This window comes from Microcaecilia unicolor, chromosome 4 (genome assembly GCF_901765095.1).
Source record: "Microcaecilia unicolor chromosome 4, aMicUni1.1, whole genome shotgun sequence".
NCBI classification, from domain to species: domain Eukaryota; kingdom Metazoa; phylum Chordata; class Amphibia; order Gymnophiona; family Siphonopidae; genus Microcaecilia; species Microcaecilia unicolor.
The window spans coordinates 167,228,044-167,247,551 of record NC_044034.1 but is presented as its reverse complement, the minus strand read 5'-3'; the positions used below and the strand labels follow the sequence as shown (position 1 = coordinate 167,247,551).

The 19,508-nt window shown below is 45.3% G+C and overlaps 1 protein-coding gene across 1 annotated transcript in view; it reads left to right on the top strand.

Annotated features, from left to right (window-relative positions):
• Window positions 1-480: 480 nt before the first annotated feature.
• LRP4 (LDL receptor related protein 4) overlaps window positions 481-19,508 on the top strand; it is a 203,670-nt gene continuing 184,642 nt past the window's right edge. Inside the window, exon 1 of the mRNA XM_030200877.1 lies at window positions 481-829. Coding sequence (XP_030056737.1) covers window positions 604-829 — 226 coding nt within the window. The 5' untranslated portion in view covers window positions 481-603. The remainder of the gene's footprint in view (window positions 830-19,508) is intronic.

The window sequence follows — 19,508 nt, the reverse complement described above, 5'->3', positions numbered from 1 at the left end:
GTTCCCTCCTCGGCATTGGACGACTGATGCCCCCTCCCCCGGGGGGCGGGTTTCTCTCCCAGAGGGGGTGCACTGCTCTGTGCACCGGCTGAGTCGCAGATCCCCCTATGCTGGTTGTACACATTAGTTTCTTCCAGGAGCTGCTTGGAGGCGGTCGAAGGAGTTGCTGTGGCTAGAAGCAGGGGCAGCCGACGGGGCTACGAGAGGGAGAAGGGGTCGGAGTCGGACTTCTGCTGTGCCCTGCGATCGGGTAGTTCGGACTTGGGCTGCGCACGCAATCGGGGATTAAGTTTAGGTTGCGATCTGGGGCTTGGGGCTTGGGGCTTATACAGAGCACAGCGATTGGGGGTTGGGGAATTGGGGCTTGTGCTGTACCTAAGTGCTTGTGGTACTTGTCCTGACTGTAGGGAGGGGTTGGGATTCCTGCTGCACCTAGGGGTAGGCTTGGACCCCGGTGGGCGCGGGTTGGGGGTCTTTTAGCTTTCCGTAGGAAAGAGGGGAGGTTGGGATTCTTCTTGTGCTTACTTGGAGGGGGAAGGTGGTTTGGGATTTGCTGTGCCTTGGGGGTACAGAGTAGGTTTGGACTCCCGTGGTGTCTTGTTGATGAGGGTTGAGACCCTTAGTGTGCCTCCCATTCACTTCCCCGCTCCCCGAAACAGAAACTGGGGGAAGTGGGAGAGAAGCTGCCTCCTGCCTTCGACGCTGGGCTCTGGATCCGACTGCCCTTGGCTTCTGCCTTCTCCTGGAGTTGAGGTCACCGGGGACATGTGGCTGCCTGGCCGGGGAGCTCTGGCAGCGGCTGTTCTGCTCTTGCTGCTCGGCGCCGGAGGTAAGGAACGAGTTGGGACTTTCTTCTTCCTCTTTTTTTTCCCCCCTTTATTTGCCATCAGGAATAGCAGGAGTTAGGGTTTTAGCGCCTGCTCTAGCTCTTCACTGTTCACCTGAATTTTGATGTTGACTTACAACTCAGCCCAGCTTCTTGAGTAATAGCACGTCTCTAGCAGCACTCTCACTACGTTACTTTTGTTCTGGACGAAATTAACCACACGGTGGGTGGGTTTCATTCATGAGTATGATTTATGGCAAGGACTTTGGCAGTGTATTTTGTCTGTGTCCTGGATGCTGTGAATGCCTGTACAGTGCCAGGTCGGTGTGACTGTTGTGTTCATTGGATGATGCCACCATATTGTGATTGGTATGTTGCAGAATGCCAGGATCTAGGTGTTCAGTGCCAGCAGTGTACATGTTAGGATGCTGGAAGTGGACTACGCGGCCAAGGAAGTAGCTATAGAGGAGGATTAACAAGGACTGGCTGTGCAGTTCCATTGTAATGCGATTGTGTGTGCAATGAAGGACTCCAGTATCGGGGCAGTGTGACTGGTAATCGTTTGGGCTACCTGAGCTGGTTGCTAAGGGTCAGAGCACTACGATTGGTTTGGGGGAGGGGGAGCGGACCTGAACTAACTGTGCAGTGACAGGGCATCGTGACTGATATGCTTTGGGAGGTACCCGAGCTGGCTGTACGATGTCAGAGCAGTGTGATTGATATGTGTTGAGGATACCTGAGTTAGCTTTGCAGTGACAGGGCAATATGACTGATATGCTTTGAAGGATACCTGAGCATGTGGTACCTAAATTAGCTGTGCAGTGTCAGGATGGTGTGATTGATATCTGTTGGGGATAATGGAACTGTATGCACAGTACCAGGGCAACATGATAGAGGCATATCAAGGGTGTCTGAGTTAGCTGTGCAGTAACAGAGTGTGACTGATATGTTTTTTTGTTTTTTTTTTTTTGGGGGGGGGGGGGTATCTGAGAGCTGGAGCCAGAGTAGTGTGATTTGTGTGTATTGAGGGTACCTGAGTTAGTTGTACGCTTAAAGAACAGTGTAATTGGTATGTGTTTGGGTGGTACCTGTGTTAACTGTGCATTTTCAGGGCAGTGTGATTGATATGTGTTGGGGGGGGGGGGGTAACTGAGCTGGCTGCACAATGCCAGAGTGGTGTGATTGATATGTGTGCGTGGGGGGGGGGCAGTAATTGAACTGGCTGCACAGTACCAGGGCAGTGTGATTGGTATGTGTTGGGGGGGGGGGGTGTGGAGGTGTAACTGGACTGACTACCCCGTGCTAGGGTGGTGTGATTGATATATGTTAATGATACCAGAGCTGGCTGCACAGTGACAGGGCAGTGCTATTGATATGTTTGGGGGGTACCTTTGTTAGTGGTGTGGAGACTTCTGTTTCTGTGCTCTTTGAGCTGTATATCAAATGTTTGGAATAAACATAATAAAACATGTGTGTGTGTGTGCGGGGGGGAGGGGGGCACTCCATCCTGTGCATTCTATAAGAGCAGTATGTACAGGGACTCCATCCCATCCCATTTAGCTTGCTATATGTGTATGTATGGGGGAGGGATTCCCTTCTGTGTGTGCCCCCTGTGGGCTGTGTGTATGTATATGTGTGGGACTTCTTCCTTATGCACTCTGTGAAGGCTGTGTGTTGGAGAGGGGGACTCCCTTCTGAGCATTCTATGTTCAGTATATTTTATTGATGACAAGTATAATATGGACATTCAAGAATCTGTACAAAACTGCAAATATCAACAAATTCCCAAACAAAAAAAGGGGAATATGTTGGACAACATTATCAAACTTTTATAACATTACCTCCTCCCCCCTTCCCTACCCGTTATATGTACAATTAAAAGTAAAACTTTTTGAAAAATGGCTAATCATGAACATCACTAGTCAGACATTACAGTGCAGACTCAGGTAAATACTTTTGTGCGATATATTGCTTCCCTGCTCAGCTTCTGTGCATTCTATAAGGGCAGTATGTACAGGGACTCCCTCCCATCCTGTGTGCCCTCTGAAGGCTATGTGTATGTGTGGGGGCTTCCTCCTGTGCACTCTTTGAAGGCTGTGTGTGAGGGGGGGGACACTCCCTCCTGTACACTCTTTCAGGGGAGTGTCTTTAGGCCTCCCTCTGCTCTTTGAGGATGATGTGTGCGCATAGGTGTTTATGTTGTTTGGTGATTCCTTCCTCTGCCCCCTCTAATGGCAGTGTGTCTGTGTGGATTATTTTTCTCTTCTGTATTCTCTCTGAAGGCTGTGTATGTGCTGTGTGGAGACTATCTCTTGTGATAGCTAGTGAGGGAGGGAGAGACCCACTGAGAGGCCTTATGGTTGGCATTCTACAAAAACCAAGAGCCCTGCTGAGAGCCTGCATGTATGACACCTTGCATGAGAGAACCCCTTTAAGAGCCCTTACATACCCACTGAGAAGATCCTGCTGAGAACCTCTGTAGGAGACACCCAGTACGAAAGAGAGAGCTCCATTAAGAGTCCTTGTGTCTAACATCCAGTGCAAGAATTCTGCTGAGTTATCCCCTGTGTGTTGCCCCCAGAGGGTAACAGAGAAAGAGATTGCCCCACTGAGCTCCGCATTATATGAAAACTAGAGACAGAGAGAAACAGCTCCTGTGTGTGATAGAGAATAAGAGAGAAATCCCACTGAGAGCCCATGTGTGACACCCAAGAGCAGGCCCCTGTGTATAGGTTATTTCCAGCTTTTCTGGCATGTTGGGACAGCAGTCCATGCAGGGCAGGAATGTAGAACCTCATCCCATTACACAGCCCCTCAAAGGCATGCTTCTGCTCTTGGAGTGGATCCAAGCTTTTCCTTTCTTCTGTGCTTTGGCCGCTCTGATGAAGCTCCAGGAGGGATGAGAGAATGTGTAAGGAAGTAAAAAAGCCCCCAGACAAAACGAAGAAACTTGCAAAAACTCTTTGATTAGCAGCTGGTGCTTGCTTTAGGGCTCAGGGTAGGTGCTGCTTGGATTCTCTGTACTCAGTGCCAGCTAGAGCAAAGCCCCAGGTCACCAGCTGCTTCTTTGGCATTATCACTGCAGCAGAGGTCCCTGGGTGTGGCTGTTTCCTTGGCCTTGCCACTGAAGGGCAGCCCCAGAGCATTTGATACTTCCTCAGCATAGTCGCTGTAGGGCAGCCCCAGAGCACTTGCTGCTTCCTTGGTATAGCCACTGGAGGGCAGCCCCAGAGCGCTTGATACTTCCTTGGTATAGCCACTGGAGGGCAGCCCCAGAGCGCTTGATACTTCCTTGGTGTAGCCACTGGAGGGCAGCCCCAGAGCGCTTGATACTTCCTTGGTGTAGCCACTGGAGGGCAGCCCCAGAGCGCTTGATACTTCCTTGGTGTAGCCACTATAGGGCAACCCCAGAGCTGTTGATGCTTTGTTGGCATTGCACTGCAGGACAGCTCCTGAGCATAGCTGTCTGTCTGACATTACCACTGGAGGGCCACTCTGGAGAACTGGCTGCTTGTTTTGCATTGTCACTACAGCACGGCTCTTGAGCATTGTCCATATCCTTGGCATCACTTGCTGCAGAAACCAGGATTCACTGTTAAGCTCATAGAGAATAAAAAAGAATGGTCAGGAAACAGGACTTCTGGGAAGGACCCCTCTCAGTTGTAGGAGGTATGTATGCCTGCAAGTCTGTTCTGCAATATTAAACATTGCTCACAGGAGCCAGCTCTGTGGGTGTAGTGAGTGCTGAGCACTCCCCCAATATGGAACAAATTCCTTCATTGTGTCCCGGGAGGGGTAATTTGTGATGTGTGTAGCACACTCAGTCATTTTGAAAAGTTGGTGCCTGTGTCACTCGTATCTCATTCCCTTTCCCAACATACTTGGTCACTCTTCTCCTTCCTCACTGTTCTTGGCAATGCTTCCCCTCAATACTCTTCCACTCTCTCACATAGATTAAGATACTCTTCTTCCTTACCCCAACTTATTTGTCTCCCTTCCAGCCTTTCTTTTCTTAGGGGTCCTTTTACTAAGGTGTGCTGAAAAGTGGCCTGTGCTGGTGTAGACGTGTGTATTGGATGCGCGCAGGTCAATTTTTCAGTGCACCTGCAAAAAAGGCTCTCTTTTTTTTTTGGGGGGGGCCGAAAATGGACATGTAGCAAAATGAAAATTTTGGGCCTGAGACCATACCGCCACCCATTCACTTAGTGGTAAGGTCTCAAGCGTTAACCAGGCAGTAATCATCAGTGCACGTACAATGCCGATTACCATCCGGTTAGTACTGTGTGCCAGAAAATAAAATATATTTTCCAACGCACGTAGGGGACCTTTTACTAGGCTGCGTAGGTGCCTACGTGTGCCCAACGTGCACCAATTCAGAACTACCGCCCAGCAACCGCATGGCCCGGGCGGTAATTTCATTTTCTATGCACAATCACTAGGCATGCTGGAAAATATATTTTATTTTCCAGTGCATGGCGCTAACCAGGTGGTAATTGGCATTGTACGTGCGCTGACGATTATCGCTTGGTTAACGCGTGAGACCTTATCGTTAAGTGAATGGGTGGCGGTAAGGTCTCAGGCCCAAAATGGACGCACGCCAATTTTCATTTTGCTGCATGTCCATTTTTGGCCAAAAATAAAAAAGGCCTTTTTTGCAGGTGCGCTGAAAAATGGACCTGAGGGCGTCCTATACACGCGTCTACACCAGCGCAGGCCACTTTTTGGTGCACCTTAGTAAAAGGACCCCTTAGTGTTTAGTGCTTTTGGCTTGTCCTCTTCAATGTCCCTTGCCTTCCTACAGTCCTTAACATTACTGCCCCAACTGGCTTTCTGTTCATGTTTTTCAGAGCCTCAGGCCTTGTGTACCAGGCCCCGGCTGCTTCCTCACAGCTGCACAGTCCTGGCTGCAGTGAGCTGTGGAAATGTCTCCGCTTTCTCTGTTTCCTGCTGCTTCTTCTATTCTTTGTGTTGGGGGGGGAGAAAGACTAAGGGGAGTGCTTCTATTCTTTATTGCTTGATTTAGAGCCAGAAGTTTCCCTGGTGTCTTAATGGTTTTATTTGGCTCTCTTCAACCAGGTCAGTGATTTTATTTTGCACATAAATTCCTCTTCATATTCACAGTTTATTTAAGTGAAACACGATTTTGGAGTGACAGGCTGGAAAACAGCTTGAATAAACCATACAGAAATTTTAGGGGCAATGCTGGTGGGGGAAGGAATCTTCTAATTCAAAGTGAGCATGTTGACATGAGCCATATCACATAGAAAAAAAGCTCTGACTGAAGGTTACTTGAAGACAACTGCTTATACCTACTCCATTGCTTTAGTGAAAAATACTGGAGGTTTCTATGCCAAAGGTAGTGGAAGGAAGGAAGCATGCATCCAGCAAACAACAGTAGAGGAGACCAAAAGAGGACCTCACATCAAAGGTGTCCAAGGAAACTTTATTAAAATCTTCTTAAAGACTCGACACGGCTCATGTTTCGCCCTGAAAGGTCTTCATCAGGAGTCTAGAAGATCTACTCAAAAATTGTGTCTGCCCTCAACAGTGTCTTATATGGACTGCAAAAAACTTTGGCAGGCAAAGTTAGGTGCAAAATGCTCACTAAGCTAGTATTCTATAAGGGCCGTCCCATGCAGAGCACCCTTTACAGAATACTAGCTTATCATCCCAGTGCCATTGGGTGCCATTTATTTAATCTACCTCATAGAGAACATAGAGTAAAAGGGAAAGGGAACTTGATATACCGCCTTTTTGAGGTTTTTGCAACTGTATTCAAAGTGGTTTACATATATTCAGGTACTTATTTTGTACCAGGGGCAATGGAGGGTTAAGTGACTTGCCCAGAGTCACAAGGAGCTGCAATGGGAATCAAACTCAGTTCCCCAGGATCAAAGTCCACTGCACTAACCACTAGGCTACTAAAAGGTTTATTTAATTTCACTAACTAAGTAGTGCCAGTGTTGCTAACCTCCACCTCATAGGTTTGAAGAGACAGCCTGTCCCAGGCAGCACAGCCAGGTAAGGGGGTGGCATAATGTGGGAGGGGGGGAATCGGTGGAAGTTTCCCTTCTTATAAAGGGGAAGCATTTTCAGCTTGAAGTGTCTCTTCTCAGGAAGCTTTAAATAAAGAGAGAAAACTGCTGCTACCTGACTAGAGGAAAGATCTTACTGGCTTCTTCTTAGCTGAGTAGTGACATTAAAATGTACACTGCTAACCTTGGGCTTCTTTATGAGGGACTTTATCAGTGACCTGATGGTAGTAAATAGAAGTTATCCTGATCTGGGGCTCCTTTGCAAGGACCTGGTTAGTGGTCAAATATGCATCGTAGTGGGACAAAAAGGAGTTGGATAAGAGATCTTCACCCCCAAGGGAGAGCGGGACTTTGGAGGTGTGTATTTGATACTGCTGTAGAACTGAAAGTTCTTTAGAGGTTTGGAACAGTGAGATTGATTTATTTAAAGCATTTCTAAAGTTCCCAATGTAATATCTGAGTAGAGTACAATTTGAAATACATAAACATATAAAGCAATGAGGGCTACCACATTGATCCTAGTTCCTCTTACTGCCATACTGGGAAAGACCAAAGGTCCATCGAGCCCAGCATCCTGTTTCCAACAGTGGCCAATCCAGGTCACAAGTACCCGGCAAGATCCCAAAAATGTACAAAACATTTTATACTGCTTATCCCAGAAATAGTGGATTTTCCCCAAGTCCATTTAATAACGGTCTATGGACTTTTCCTTTAGGAAGCTGTCCAAACCTTTTTTAAACTCCGCTAAGCTAACCGCCTTTACCACATTCTCTGGCAACGAATTCCAGAGTTTTATTACACATTGAGTGAAGAAATATTTTCTCCAATTCGTTTTAAATTTACTACATTGTAGCTTAATCTCATGCCCTCTAGTCCTAGTATTTTTGGAAAGCGTGAACAGACGCTTCACATCTACCCGTTCAACTCCACTCATTATTTTATAGACCCAGGGCCGGTCTTAGGGCGAGGCGACCGAGGCGGCCGCATAGGGCCCCGCGCTCAAGGGGGCCCAGCGCGGCACGCCTGGGGTCGCCCCGCCCGCCGCTCCCACCCCCCCCCCGACGATCGATCGCTCTTCAGTAAAAAAATTGAGAAGCACCGAGTAGCAGGCAGCGCCTCGTGTCTGCCCTGCTAGTACAAATCTCCTGCACATCGTTGGGCCGGCCTTCCCGCATTAAGTCCCGCCCTCCTCTAAGGTAATAGGCTCTTCCCGCATTAAGTCCCGCCCTCCTCTGAGGTAATAGCCTATTACCTCAGAGGAGGGCGGGACTTAATGCAGGAAGAGCCTATTACCTCAGAGGAGGGCAGGACTTAATGCGGGAAGGCCGGCCCAACGACGTGCAGGAGATTTTTACTAACAGGGCAGACGCGAGGCGCTGCCTGCTACTCGGCGCTTCTCAATTTTTTTTTTTAAGTTAGTGGGTGCAGCAGGAGAACAGAGTTCTTAGGTGGGGTGGGTCGGGTCGGGGGGGGGGACTCAGATGGGAGAAGGGTGTGGGATGGGGTTCTCAGTTGGGGGGAGGGGGTAAGGGGGACTCAGATGGGAGAAGGGTGTGGGATGCGGGTTCTCAGTTGGGGGAAGGGGGTAAGGGGGACTCAGATGGGAGAAGGGTGTGGGATGGGGGTTCTCAGTTGGGAGGAGGGGGTAAGGGGGACTCAGATGGGAGAAGGGTGTGGGATGGGGGTTCTCAGATGGGAGAAGGGGGCTGGAACTGGGGTTTGAGAAGGGGCCATATGGGAAATGGGGGCCATGCATGGGGCTGGTGGGAAAATGGGGCATGCATGGGTCAGGTGGGAGAATGGTTCTGGGGCTGAAAAGGGGGGCTCTAATACAAGGCATGTGGATGAAGGGGGCTGGAACTGGGGGCTGAAAAGGAGGGTAGGTGGGATAAGGGGGCTAGTACTGGGACTGGAGGCGGAAAAGGGGCAGGGGCTGAAACTGTGGGTACTGGGGGCTGAAAAGGAGATAGGGAGAAGTGGCTGGGGCTGAAGCTTGGGACTGGTGAAAGAAAAGGGCTGGGGGCTGGGGTTGAAACTGGGGGCTGAAAAGGGGACAGGGAGGAGTGGTTGGGGGCTGAAGCTCGGGACTGGTGGGAGAAAAGGGCTGGGGCTGAAACGGGGGACGTGGGATAGTGGGGCTGGAACTGGGGGCTGAAAAAAGGGGCAGAGAGAGGGGCAGATCCTAGATGGAAGGGGGAGCGAGAGGGAGGGCAGACCCGGATGGATGGGAGAGGGAGGGCAAATGGTGGATTGAAGGGGCAGAGAGAAGGGGAAGACAGTGGATGGAAGGGATAGAAAGGGCAGACAGTGAATGGAAGGGGCAGAGATAGAGGGCAGATGTGCACGGAAGGGGCAGGGAGAGAGGGCAGACATTGGATGGAGGGGACAGCAGAGAGGGCAGACACTGGATGGCAGAGAGAGAGTGAAGACAGATGCTGGATGGAAGGAAGACAGTGAAAAGAAGATGAGGAAAGCAGAAACCAGAGACGACAAACTGTAAATAAAATATATATTTTTATTTTTTTGCTTTAGGATATTAGTATTGTAGCTGTGTTAATAAATGTTTATAATAGAACATGTAAATAAGGTAATCTTTTTATTGGACTAATTTTAATACATTTTGACAAACTTTTGGAGAACAAAGCCCCCTTCCTCAGGTCAGGATAGGATACTGTAACAGCTCTATACTGTATTGACCTGAGGACGGAGGTTTTGGCCTCTGAAAGCTAAATGTATTAGTCCAATAAAATGGTATTATTTTATTTTCTATATTTGTTTTATTTCTATTTGTTAATTTGTAAAGTGGTGATTGGTATTTGTTAGTTTTTTTTTCAAATTTACATCTGTTGTCTTTATATTTTGCACAGTACTAGGAGACATTTTCTGTTTCTGTGGTGTTGTATTGTATGCAGAGTCTGGCATCTTGGGGGTTCAGTTTAATTTTTGTCTAAATAGAAAGTTTAAATATTACTACTTATTCTATAGTGGATTAGGGTGTATCTGTGTTTGTGAAAAAGACATGGTTTTCAGTTGGCATTGACTGTGCAGGATCGACAAGCCCTTGAGCTGGGGCCCTTGGAGCTCGGAGGGAGGGGTGGCTGGCTCTGGAGCTAGGGTGGGGCGGAGTTAGGTGGGGCGGGGCTAGGGTGGGGCCCCGTCAAATTGGTCTGCATAGGGCCCCGCACTTGCTAAGACCGGCCCTGTATAGACCTCTATCATATCTCCCCTCAGCTGCCTTTTCTCCAAGCTGAAGAGCCCTAGCTGCTTTAGCCTTTCCTCATAGGGAAGCCGTCCCATTCCCTTTATCATTTTTGTCGCCCTTCTCTGCACCTTTTCGAATTCCACTATATCTTTTTTGAGATGCGGCGACCAGAATTGAACACAATATTTGAGGTGCGGTCGCACCATGGAGCTATACAAAGGTATTATAACATCCTCATTTTTGTTTTCCATTCCTTTCCTAATAATACCTAACATTCTATTTTCTTTCTTAGCCGCAGCAGCACACTGAGTATCACCAACGACACCTAGATCCCTTTCTTGGTCCGTGACTCCTAACGTGGAACCTTGCATGACTTAGCTATAATTCCTTTAAATATGGTGAAAATCCTTGACCTCAGTCTACTTACTTCTATCCTTGGCATCATAAACACCAGTCCTCTGGAAGGATACTTCACCAGCTGTTGGAAAAAAGCTGTTACCTACTCACTATTGATGAAACCCTCATTTTATCCACAGGAATTAACACATTTTCATCCAATTTCTATTTATACCATTTGTTGTTAAGATCCTAGAAAAAGGTATGGTATTTTCCTTCAGTTACGGTCCTTTTTCTTCAAAACTGACTTCATCCATGCCAGTTCAGCTTTCCTGAATATCAGTGTGCTGCTGCGGCTAAGAAAGCGAATAGAATGTTGGGTATTATTAGGAAAGGTATGGAAAACAGGTGTGAGGATGTTATAATGCCGTTGTATTGCTCCATGGTGCGACCGCACCTTGAGTATTGTGTTCAATTCTGGTCGCCGCATCTCAAGAAAGATATAGTAGAACTGGAAAAGGTGCAGCGAAGGGCGACTAAAATGATAGCGGGGATGGGACGACTTCCCTATGAAGAAAGACTAAGGAGGCTAGGGCTATACAGCTTGGAGAAGAGACGGCTGAGGGGAGACATGATATAGGTATATAAAATAATGAGTGGAGTGGAACAGGTGGATGTGAAGCGTCTGTTCACGCTTTCCAAAAATACTAGGACTAGGGGGCATGCGATGAAACTACAGTGTAGTAAATTTAAAACAAATCGGAGAAACTTTTCTTCACCCAACGTGTAATTAAACTCTGGAATTCGTTGCCGGAGAAAGTGGTGAAGGCGGTTAGCTTAGCAGAGTTTAAAAAGGGGTTGGACGGATTCCTAAAGGACAAGTCCATAAACCGCTACTAAACGGACTTGGAAAAATCCAAATTTCCAGGAATAACATGTATAGAATGTTTGTACGTTTGGGAAGCTTGCCAGGTGCCCTTGGCCTGGATTGGCCGCTGTCGTGGACAGGATGCTGGGCTCGATGGACCCTTGGTCTTTTCCCAGTATGGCATTACTTATGTACTAAAATACAGAAACATGTCTCCTGTCTTTTATTAGTGAGGTTGGACAGTTCCTTGACTGCAGTAAGCTTACTGTTCTTGTGTCTCTCAATCTATCAGCTGCTTTTCATGTAGTCGATCGTAAGAACATAAGTTTGCCATACAGGGACAAACCGAAGATCCATCAAGCCCAATATCTTGTTTCCAACAGTGGCCAATTCAGGACAGGTCACAAGTACCTGGCAAGACCTCAGACCAGTAAAACAGATTTTATGTTGCTTATCTTAGAAATAATCAGTGGATTTTCCCATCTTAATAATGGTTTATGGACTTTTCTTTTAGGAAATTATCCAAACCTTTTTTTAAACTCTGCTAAGCTAACTGCTTTTACAACATTCTCTAGCGGTGAATTCCAGAGTTTAATTACACATGGAGTGAAGAAATATTTTCTCTGGTTTGTTTTAAATTTACTACTTAGTAGCTTTATTGGGTGCTCCCTAGTCCTAGTATTTTTGGAAAGAGTAAACAAATCATGTACTTCTAACCCTTCCATTCCACTCAGTATTTTATAGACCTCTCTCTCATGTCTCTCCTCAGCAGTCTCTTCTCTGTAATGACCTGCTTGCTGATCTTTCTGACTGTGTTATTGGGGTGGGGAGGGGGTTCATCCTGCACTGGTTTACTTCATTCTTGACTGGGAGGATGTTTTGTATTCTTGTTAACTCATTTATTTCTTCTGCCTATCCATTTTCTCATGGCGTTCCTGGTACCAGTGTTTAACTTGCTTCTCAGTTGTCTAGCTATGCTGATTCTTTTTTGCTGATGGTATCCAGTTCCTATGTTATGTTCATTTTACTACACTTAAGCAGTAATTTTAGAAAGGCTATTCACATTTGATAGACACATAAACCGGTACTCAAAGGTTTATGTAGCATAGATGTGTTAAGTTCCTATTTTACAAAGCCGGGAAGGCACAGTAAAAAACCCAAGTGCATGTATATGGCAAGGGGACATGTCTGGGCATGTTTTAGGTGGGATTAGGGTGGGCCTAGAAGATAAACATTTATTCCCCATTTCAGAAGGGAAATAAAGATTGATATCCTAGCAGATCAATGTCAGGAGTTACACCTGCTACCAAGCATGTTTGAGTTTTGGCAGACTGCTCTGATTGAACACTGGACGGATTAGAGGAGGTTTCCCCCTTAATACCCCAGTGATTTTTCCCCCCAAAAAGCCAAACTGGCAAAAGTATCTGTGACAGTGCAACAAAGTACGTGTTTATATTTCTAAACTGGCTAAGATACTGGCTGCACATACTGTAACAGGACATGTTTATCCTACCCTAGCTGACTTCATGTGTAATTTTCTTTAAATGAATCCCCTTATTTTCTAACTCCTCTTATTCTTTTACTTATCTCTGTGTTCTATCTTTGCTTATACCCTATGCTGTCTGTTAAAATGTTTTATTACATATTGTGTTGACATTTTAAGTAGTGTATACTATGCCATACTTTGTATTGTTATTTGAATATTTTTACGGCTGTAATTGTCTAGTGCTTAGGTTTGACATATTTTCAACCCATTGATATTTGCTCTGTTATTTATTTCTAAATGGATATGCCATGTGCACTCAGTGCATAAAGGCATAAACTTGGGATGCCCTGACCTAGACATTTAAATTCTTACTTTTGCATCCTTTCTAAAATGGGACTGCTAATCTAAAACCATTGAATTTGAATTTTTGCCTTGCAAGAGTAGCCAAATGATCAAACCATCGCAACCTTGATCTCTTAAACTGTGGATAACTGATAAAGATTCCTTTCCTTTAACTACATCCCTGATTGGTCATACAATGTCTCTTGTTTCTTCACTTTCAGTCTTAGAAGTTATTATTACTGTTTAACTTTATTCCAAGTTGCTCAAAGCTCGGTTCCAATATAGTTTCAGATTTTCACCTAGCTGCCAACCTCTCATACATATCAAAATTAGCAGAAAAGCATGTACATATTCAACTGAAAGAACACTTAGAGAAAACAAATGCACTACATCCAAATCAAACAGGATTTTGGAAGTACAACAGTACATAAACAGCTTTTCTCGGTATATCAGCAATAATGCTTTAAAATATAGACCAAGATGAACTTAGCATTATCATATCGTTAAGTCTCAGTCGATCATGACCTTCTCTCAAAGCTATGTTCTATACGGCCATCACTTGGTTTACCCCTTACCTAAAAGATAGATCCTACGCTGTAAAATGGCATGAGACTATCTCAGATTCATTCATCTCACTGTGTGGTGTCCCACAGAGTTCCATACTGGCTCCAGATTGCGGAGTGGTCATTATCCCACAAGCTAAAAAAAACTTAACGCTGACAAATCTGAATTGCTACTGTTAGGATTTTCTGGTGCCCCATCTATCTTTTCTCCTATTATCATGTCAGGAATGCACATTCCCCCCCACCCCCTCCCCACAAACCTTGGTGTTACCTTTGACAGTACAATAGCCGCCATCATATAACCAACGTTATTAAAACTTGTTTCTTCAAACTCAAATTCATATATCTAGTACGACATCTTTTTTCCACCTGCACATTTACTTTTGTCCACTCCTTAGTTACCTTGTATCTGGATTACTGCAAATCTCTTCCCTGGGGTTCCAGGACTCAAGATCTCCATAGATTGCAATTAGTTAAAAATTCAGCTGCATCCTAATCACCAAATCCCATACATTTGATCATGTTACTCCTGTACTCTGATCTGAACATTGGCTTCTCATTGGATCACCTACAAAATACATTGGTTTCTCATTGTATCACCTACAAAATACTTTTCATGACCTATCAAACTTACCATTCCAGATTTCCCCTCTCCTACCTATCTAACCTGCTAATACAGTACATACCTTCCATACCCCTTCGCGCCTCACAACATCATCCTTACAGTACTGACCCACCAACAAATCTGCTTTGACACCATATGATGTAAAATATTTAGCGTAAATGGACTTTTTCTTTGGAATGTGCTCCCTTTGCGTCTTCGTCTAGAATCCTCCCTTACTAAATGTAAAATAGGGCTGAAAACCTTTCTTTTTTTGCAGACGCAGTCTATGATCACCATTAATTTGAGCTTCTGCTCAGATTGGTACTCATTGGTGGATGAATCTGCTATCCCCAATTATCCTCTCTTCCTTCTCCCATGACCTGTCATTTTCCCCTATCCTCACTGTCCTATTAATATTGTAGCTCTTTTCTAACTTTTATTATTTCAAACTTTTATCCATATAGATGGATGCCCTATATCAAATTTGAATAAAACTTGTAAACTTATCCATGACCTAGTCATCAGTCAAATTGACTGTTAAGGCTTTTAATGGGACTCATCAGCACACAATTAACAGACTTCTGACAATTCAAAATGCTGCAAGTAAATTAGTCCATTATGCTGAAAGGACTGACCATGTTTTCCCTTTACTTAAAGAAAGTCATTGGTTTCAAGTAGCCTACAGCAGTGGTTCTCAAACCTTGTCCTGGCACTGCCTCCACTGCATGCAAATCTCTCTCATGAATATTCATAGATATCTTGAAAACCTGACTGTCTGGGGTGCCTCCAGGTCCAGGTTTGGGAACCACTGGCCTACAGGGTTAAATCTGAGACCTTGGTTTTGGCATTCATAGTCTTGCTGGACAGTTATTTTCCCTTTTCAACAACCTGCTTCTTCATATACCTCCATGGGTTCTTCCCTCTTGAAATGATAGATTATTGCTTATTCCTCCACTTTCTAAAGCGTGTCTTGAGATTACTTGCTACTCAGCTTTTTATATTTAGGCCTCTTTGCCATGGAACTCACTTCTCAAGCATTTGTGTATTTAACATTCCCAGGTTGGATTCAAGTCAGGCTTTAAAGCCTTTTAGGGGTCCTTTTACTAAGGTTAACCGAAAAATGGGCGGCGCTAGTGTAGGCATGTGTTTTGGGCGTGCGCAGATCCATTTTTTAGCACGCCTGTAAAAAAAGCCTTTTAAAACTTTTTGCTGAAAATGGACGTGCGGAAAAATAAAAATTGGTGCGCATCCATTTTGGGTCTGAGACCTTACTGCTAGCCATTGACTTAGTAGTAAGGTCTCACGCGGTAACTGTGCAGTAATTGTCTACGCGCGTAGAATGACGATTACCACCCAGTTTCCGCCGTGTGCAGGAAAATAAAAATTATTTTCCGGCGCACGTAGCAGACGCGCTTAAAAATGAAATTACTACCTGGGCTTCACAGTAGCCAGGTGGTAACTCTAAATTGACGCGCGTTGGGCACGCATAGGCACCTATCCAGCTTATAATCAAAATAGAAAAACGCCTATATTGTGACCCAAATCGGGAGATAGACGTTTATCTCACAAAAACGAATAAAGCGGTATAATCGAAAGCTGAATTTGGATATTTTCAACTGTACTCCGTCGCGGATGCGGACAAAGTTGATGGGGGCGTGTCGAAGGCGTGGTGAAGGCGGAACTGGGGCGTGGTTATCGGACGATCAGAGATGGGCGCCTTTCGCCGATAATGGAAAAAAAATATGCGTTTTTAGCGAGAATTTAGGGCACTTTTCCTGGACCCTGTTTTTCCACGAATAAGGCCTCAAAAAGTGCCCTAAATGACCAGATGACCACTGGAGGGAATCGGGGATGACCTCCCCTGACTCCCGCAGTGGTCACAAACCCCCTCCCACCACAAAATATGCCGTTTCACAACTTTTTATTTTCACCCTCAAATGTCATACCCACCTCCCTGGCAGCAGTATGCAGGTTACTGGAGCAGTTATTAGGGGGTGCAGTGGACTTCAGGCAGGTGGACCCAGGCCCATCCCCCCCCACCTGTTACACTTGTGCTGGTAAATGGGAGCCATCCAAACCGCCCCCCAAACCCACTGTACCCACATGTAGGTGCCCCCCTTCACCCCTTAGGGCTATAGTAATGGTGTAGACTTGTGGGCAGTGGGTTTTGAGGGGGATTTGGGGGGCTCAACACCCAAGGGAAGGGTGCTATGCACCTGGGAGCTGTTTTACCTTGTTTTTTTTTTTGTAAAAGTGCCCCCTAGGGTGCCCGGTTGGTGTCCTGGCATGTGAGGGGGACTAGTGCACTACGAATCCTGGCCCCCCCCCACGAACAAATGCCTTGGATTTATTCGTTTTTGAGCTGGGCGCTTTCGGTTTCCATTATCGCTGAAAAACAAAAACGCCCAGCTCAAAAAAAAGATAAACGTCCATGTTTTTCGAAAATATGGTTCGGTCCGCCCCTTCACGGACCCGTTCTCGGAGATAAACGCCCATGGAGATAGACGTTTTCCTTCTATTATGCCCCTCTATGTGGCCTTAGTAAAAGGGCCCCTTAGGATTGAAGCTGGTGGGTGATTAGGAGTGTTGTTGGTCCATCAGGAGAAGCCTCTTAAACTTCCTTCATGCTTTTCTTTCTTCTCTCCTATAACATCTCTTGATTTTATTTGTAAACCACTTTGATGCTCTTTGAATGGTGGCATATTATGTAATAAAAATAAACTTTTTATCTGTGAGGATAATCAAGGAGTGTTACCTGGGTGGAAGGAGGAATGGGGGAGAGGGGAATCTCTGTCACTAGAAATGTTTAAGAGCAGGTTATTCCAACATTTGGAGTGATATTTATGGAAAGGTGTGAGTTAAATCCAGTCCAATGAAGACACTGGATTCTGCAGGAGGCAGAGAATGGAGGGTGGATGTGGGCTAAATGACTTCTTGAGATCTGCTCAGGCCTATTTTTTCTATTATTTTTATATTTCAACGGTTTTTATTGAAAACAGTGTACATTGTGTCAACATCAAATATTCAATATATACATTCAGTCATATCATTCCCTTCTAAACAACCAGCAAACAAATTGGACCTACTGTTTTCACTTTGTGTTCCTTTCCCCCCCTACTCCCTAACCTCCCCCCTCCCTTCCTGTTAACCCTCCTATTAACCTTCCTCCCCCCGGAAAACTCACAATCATCTTAAAGAGGAATTATCCCACTCACAACTTCAATATAGTGTCTACAGCACATTAAGCACAAAACTCTTACCCTTAGCTGATAGGGTATCTATATATTTTCCCCAGATCTTCAAAAACTGATTCTTTCGTTTTGGGGATCCCCTGGCTTCTCTGGCCTCCCACATCAGAAGCTGATGCACCATATTCCGCCAGTGCCAGAATTCCGGCACAGCCTCCGAGGTCCAATTTTGAAGTATGCATTTCTTTGCCAGAAGACATCCCTTACGAAAAAATAGTGTTTCCTCTGAAGTATTCCCTCTAAATGACCCATAGATATCCAGCAACATTTGTGAGGGGGTTCCTATTATTTCACAAGACAGCAGGTTTGACAGATAGTTGGCCACTCTAGACCAGAAGCCCTGTATGACTTCACAACTCCAAAATGCATGATAGAATGAGTTTTCTGTAATTTTACATCGTAAGCATATTGCATTTTGTGTTCCCCCACATTTTGCTAGTTGAACTTGTGTGAAGTAGGCTCTATGAAGTACCCGAAATGCACATTCCCGATATTGGGCTCCACTTACTAAATTTGCAATACCCTTCACTTGTCTGTTAATGTCCCAATTGGGGAGGACTATTCCCAAATCTTTCTCCCACCGTTCTTTAACTATTTTCAAGTTTTTATTCATCCCCACCGAACCTAATGCCTTATACACTTCAGAGACTGATGGCTCAGTGTCCGAGATTTCCTCAAAGAATTCTTTCAACTTGGACCCTGATTTTTGTCTCAATTTCTCCCCATCTAAAGAATGTATAAAATGTTTCAGCTGGCAATAAGCAAAAGTGTCCCCCCATTGCATCGGCTCATTACCCAGTATTTGTTCTCGCGATTTTATCTGCCCTTCCTCGCCCATTATATCTTCCAAATACATTATTCCTCTTTCCTCCCATCTTTTAAATGCTGGATTCTCCAAGCCTGACACAAATTTAGGGTTCCCCCGAATGGTCATTAATTCCGTGACTTCAGTGTCCACTTCCAGACATTTTCCCAGAAACTGCCACGCCTCACATAGCGGCGTCAACAACAAACTGTGACTTAGATGTTTAGGGATCAAAGATCTCTCCACTTGCAACAATGACACCAAACGATATGGAGCATAGTATGCCTCTTCCATCTCTAGGGGGGTATAACTATTCGATTCAAAAAGCCAATCTCTAATATGTCTCAATAAACACGCCATATTATATAGTTTCATGTTAGGCAAGCCTAGTCCCCCCTGTGACCAACCCCCCCATAGCAGCTGGTATTTCATTTTCGCCTTTTTGTTCGCCCAGCAAAATCTCATTACCAGTCTGTAGAACGTTTTCAGATCTTTGTTCAACAGCCTAAGGGGAAGGGTTTGCATGACGTATAGCCAGCGAGGGAGAATTACCATACGTATAAGCCCCAAACGACCTATCAAAGAAAGTGGCAAGGTTTCCCATTTTTCCAGCTGTTGTTTAGTTTGAGCCAAAAGTTGTTTTATATTAAGTTTATAAAGGTCCCTAGTCTTCGTTGATAGCAAGATTCCTAAATAGCGGAAGTGCCCCCTTGCCCACCGCAACGGGAACATCCCTGGCCAGGTTCTATTCATCTCTTCGTCCACAGCCAGTGCCTCTGACTTTTCCAGATTTAACTTAAGACCGGAGAAATCCCCAAATTCTTGAAATGCTTCTAATAAAGCTGGTAACGATGTCTCCGGTCTCGTGATCACAACTAACAAGTCATCAGCAAAGGCCGCCAATTTGAATTTTACCGTACCCAAGGTTACACCATGAATTTCTGCATTAGAATATACCTCTCTTATCAATGGGTCCAAATACAATGCAAACAATAACGGTGACAAGGGGCAACCTTGACGAGTTCCTCTCTCTATTCTCACATTTTCTGAACAATTACCATTCACCATCACTCTCGCTTTTGGTGAGGTGTAAAGAGAATTAACCGCTCCCAAAAACCATCCGTCAAATCCATATTTTTCCATTACTGTGAACAGAAACTCCCATTTCACACGATCAAAGGCCTTTTCCGCAT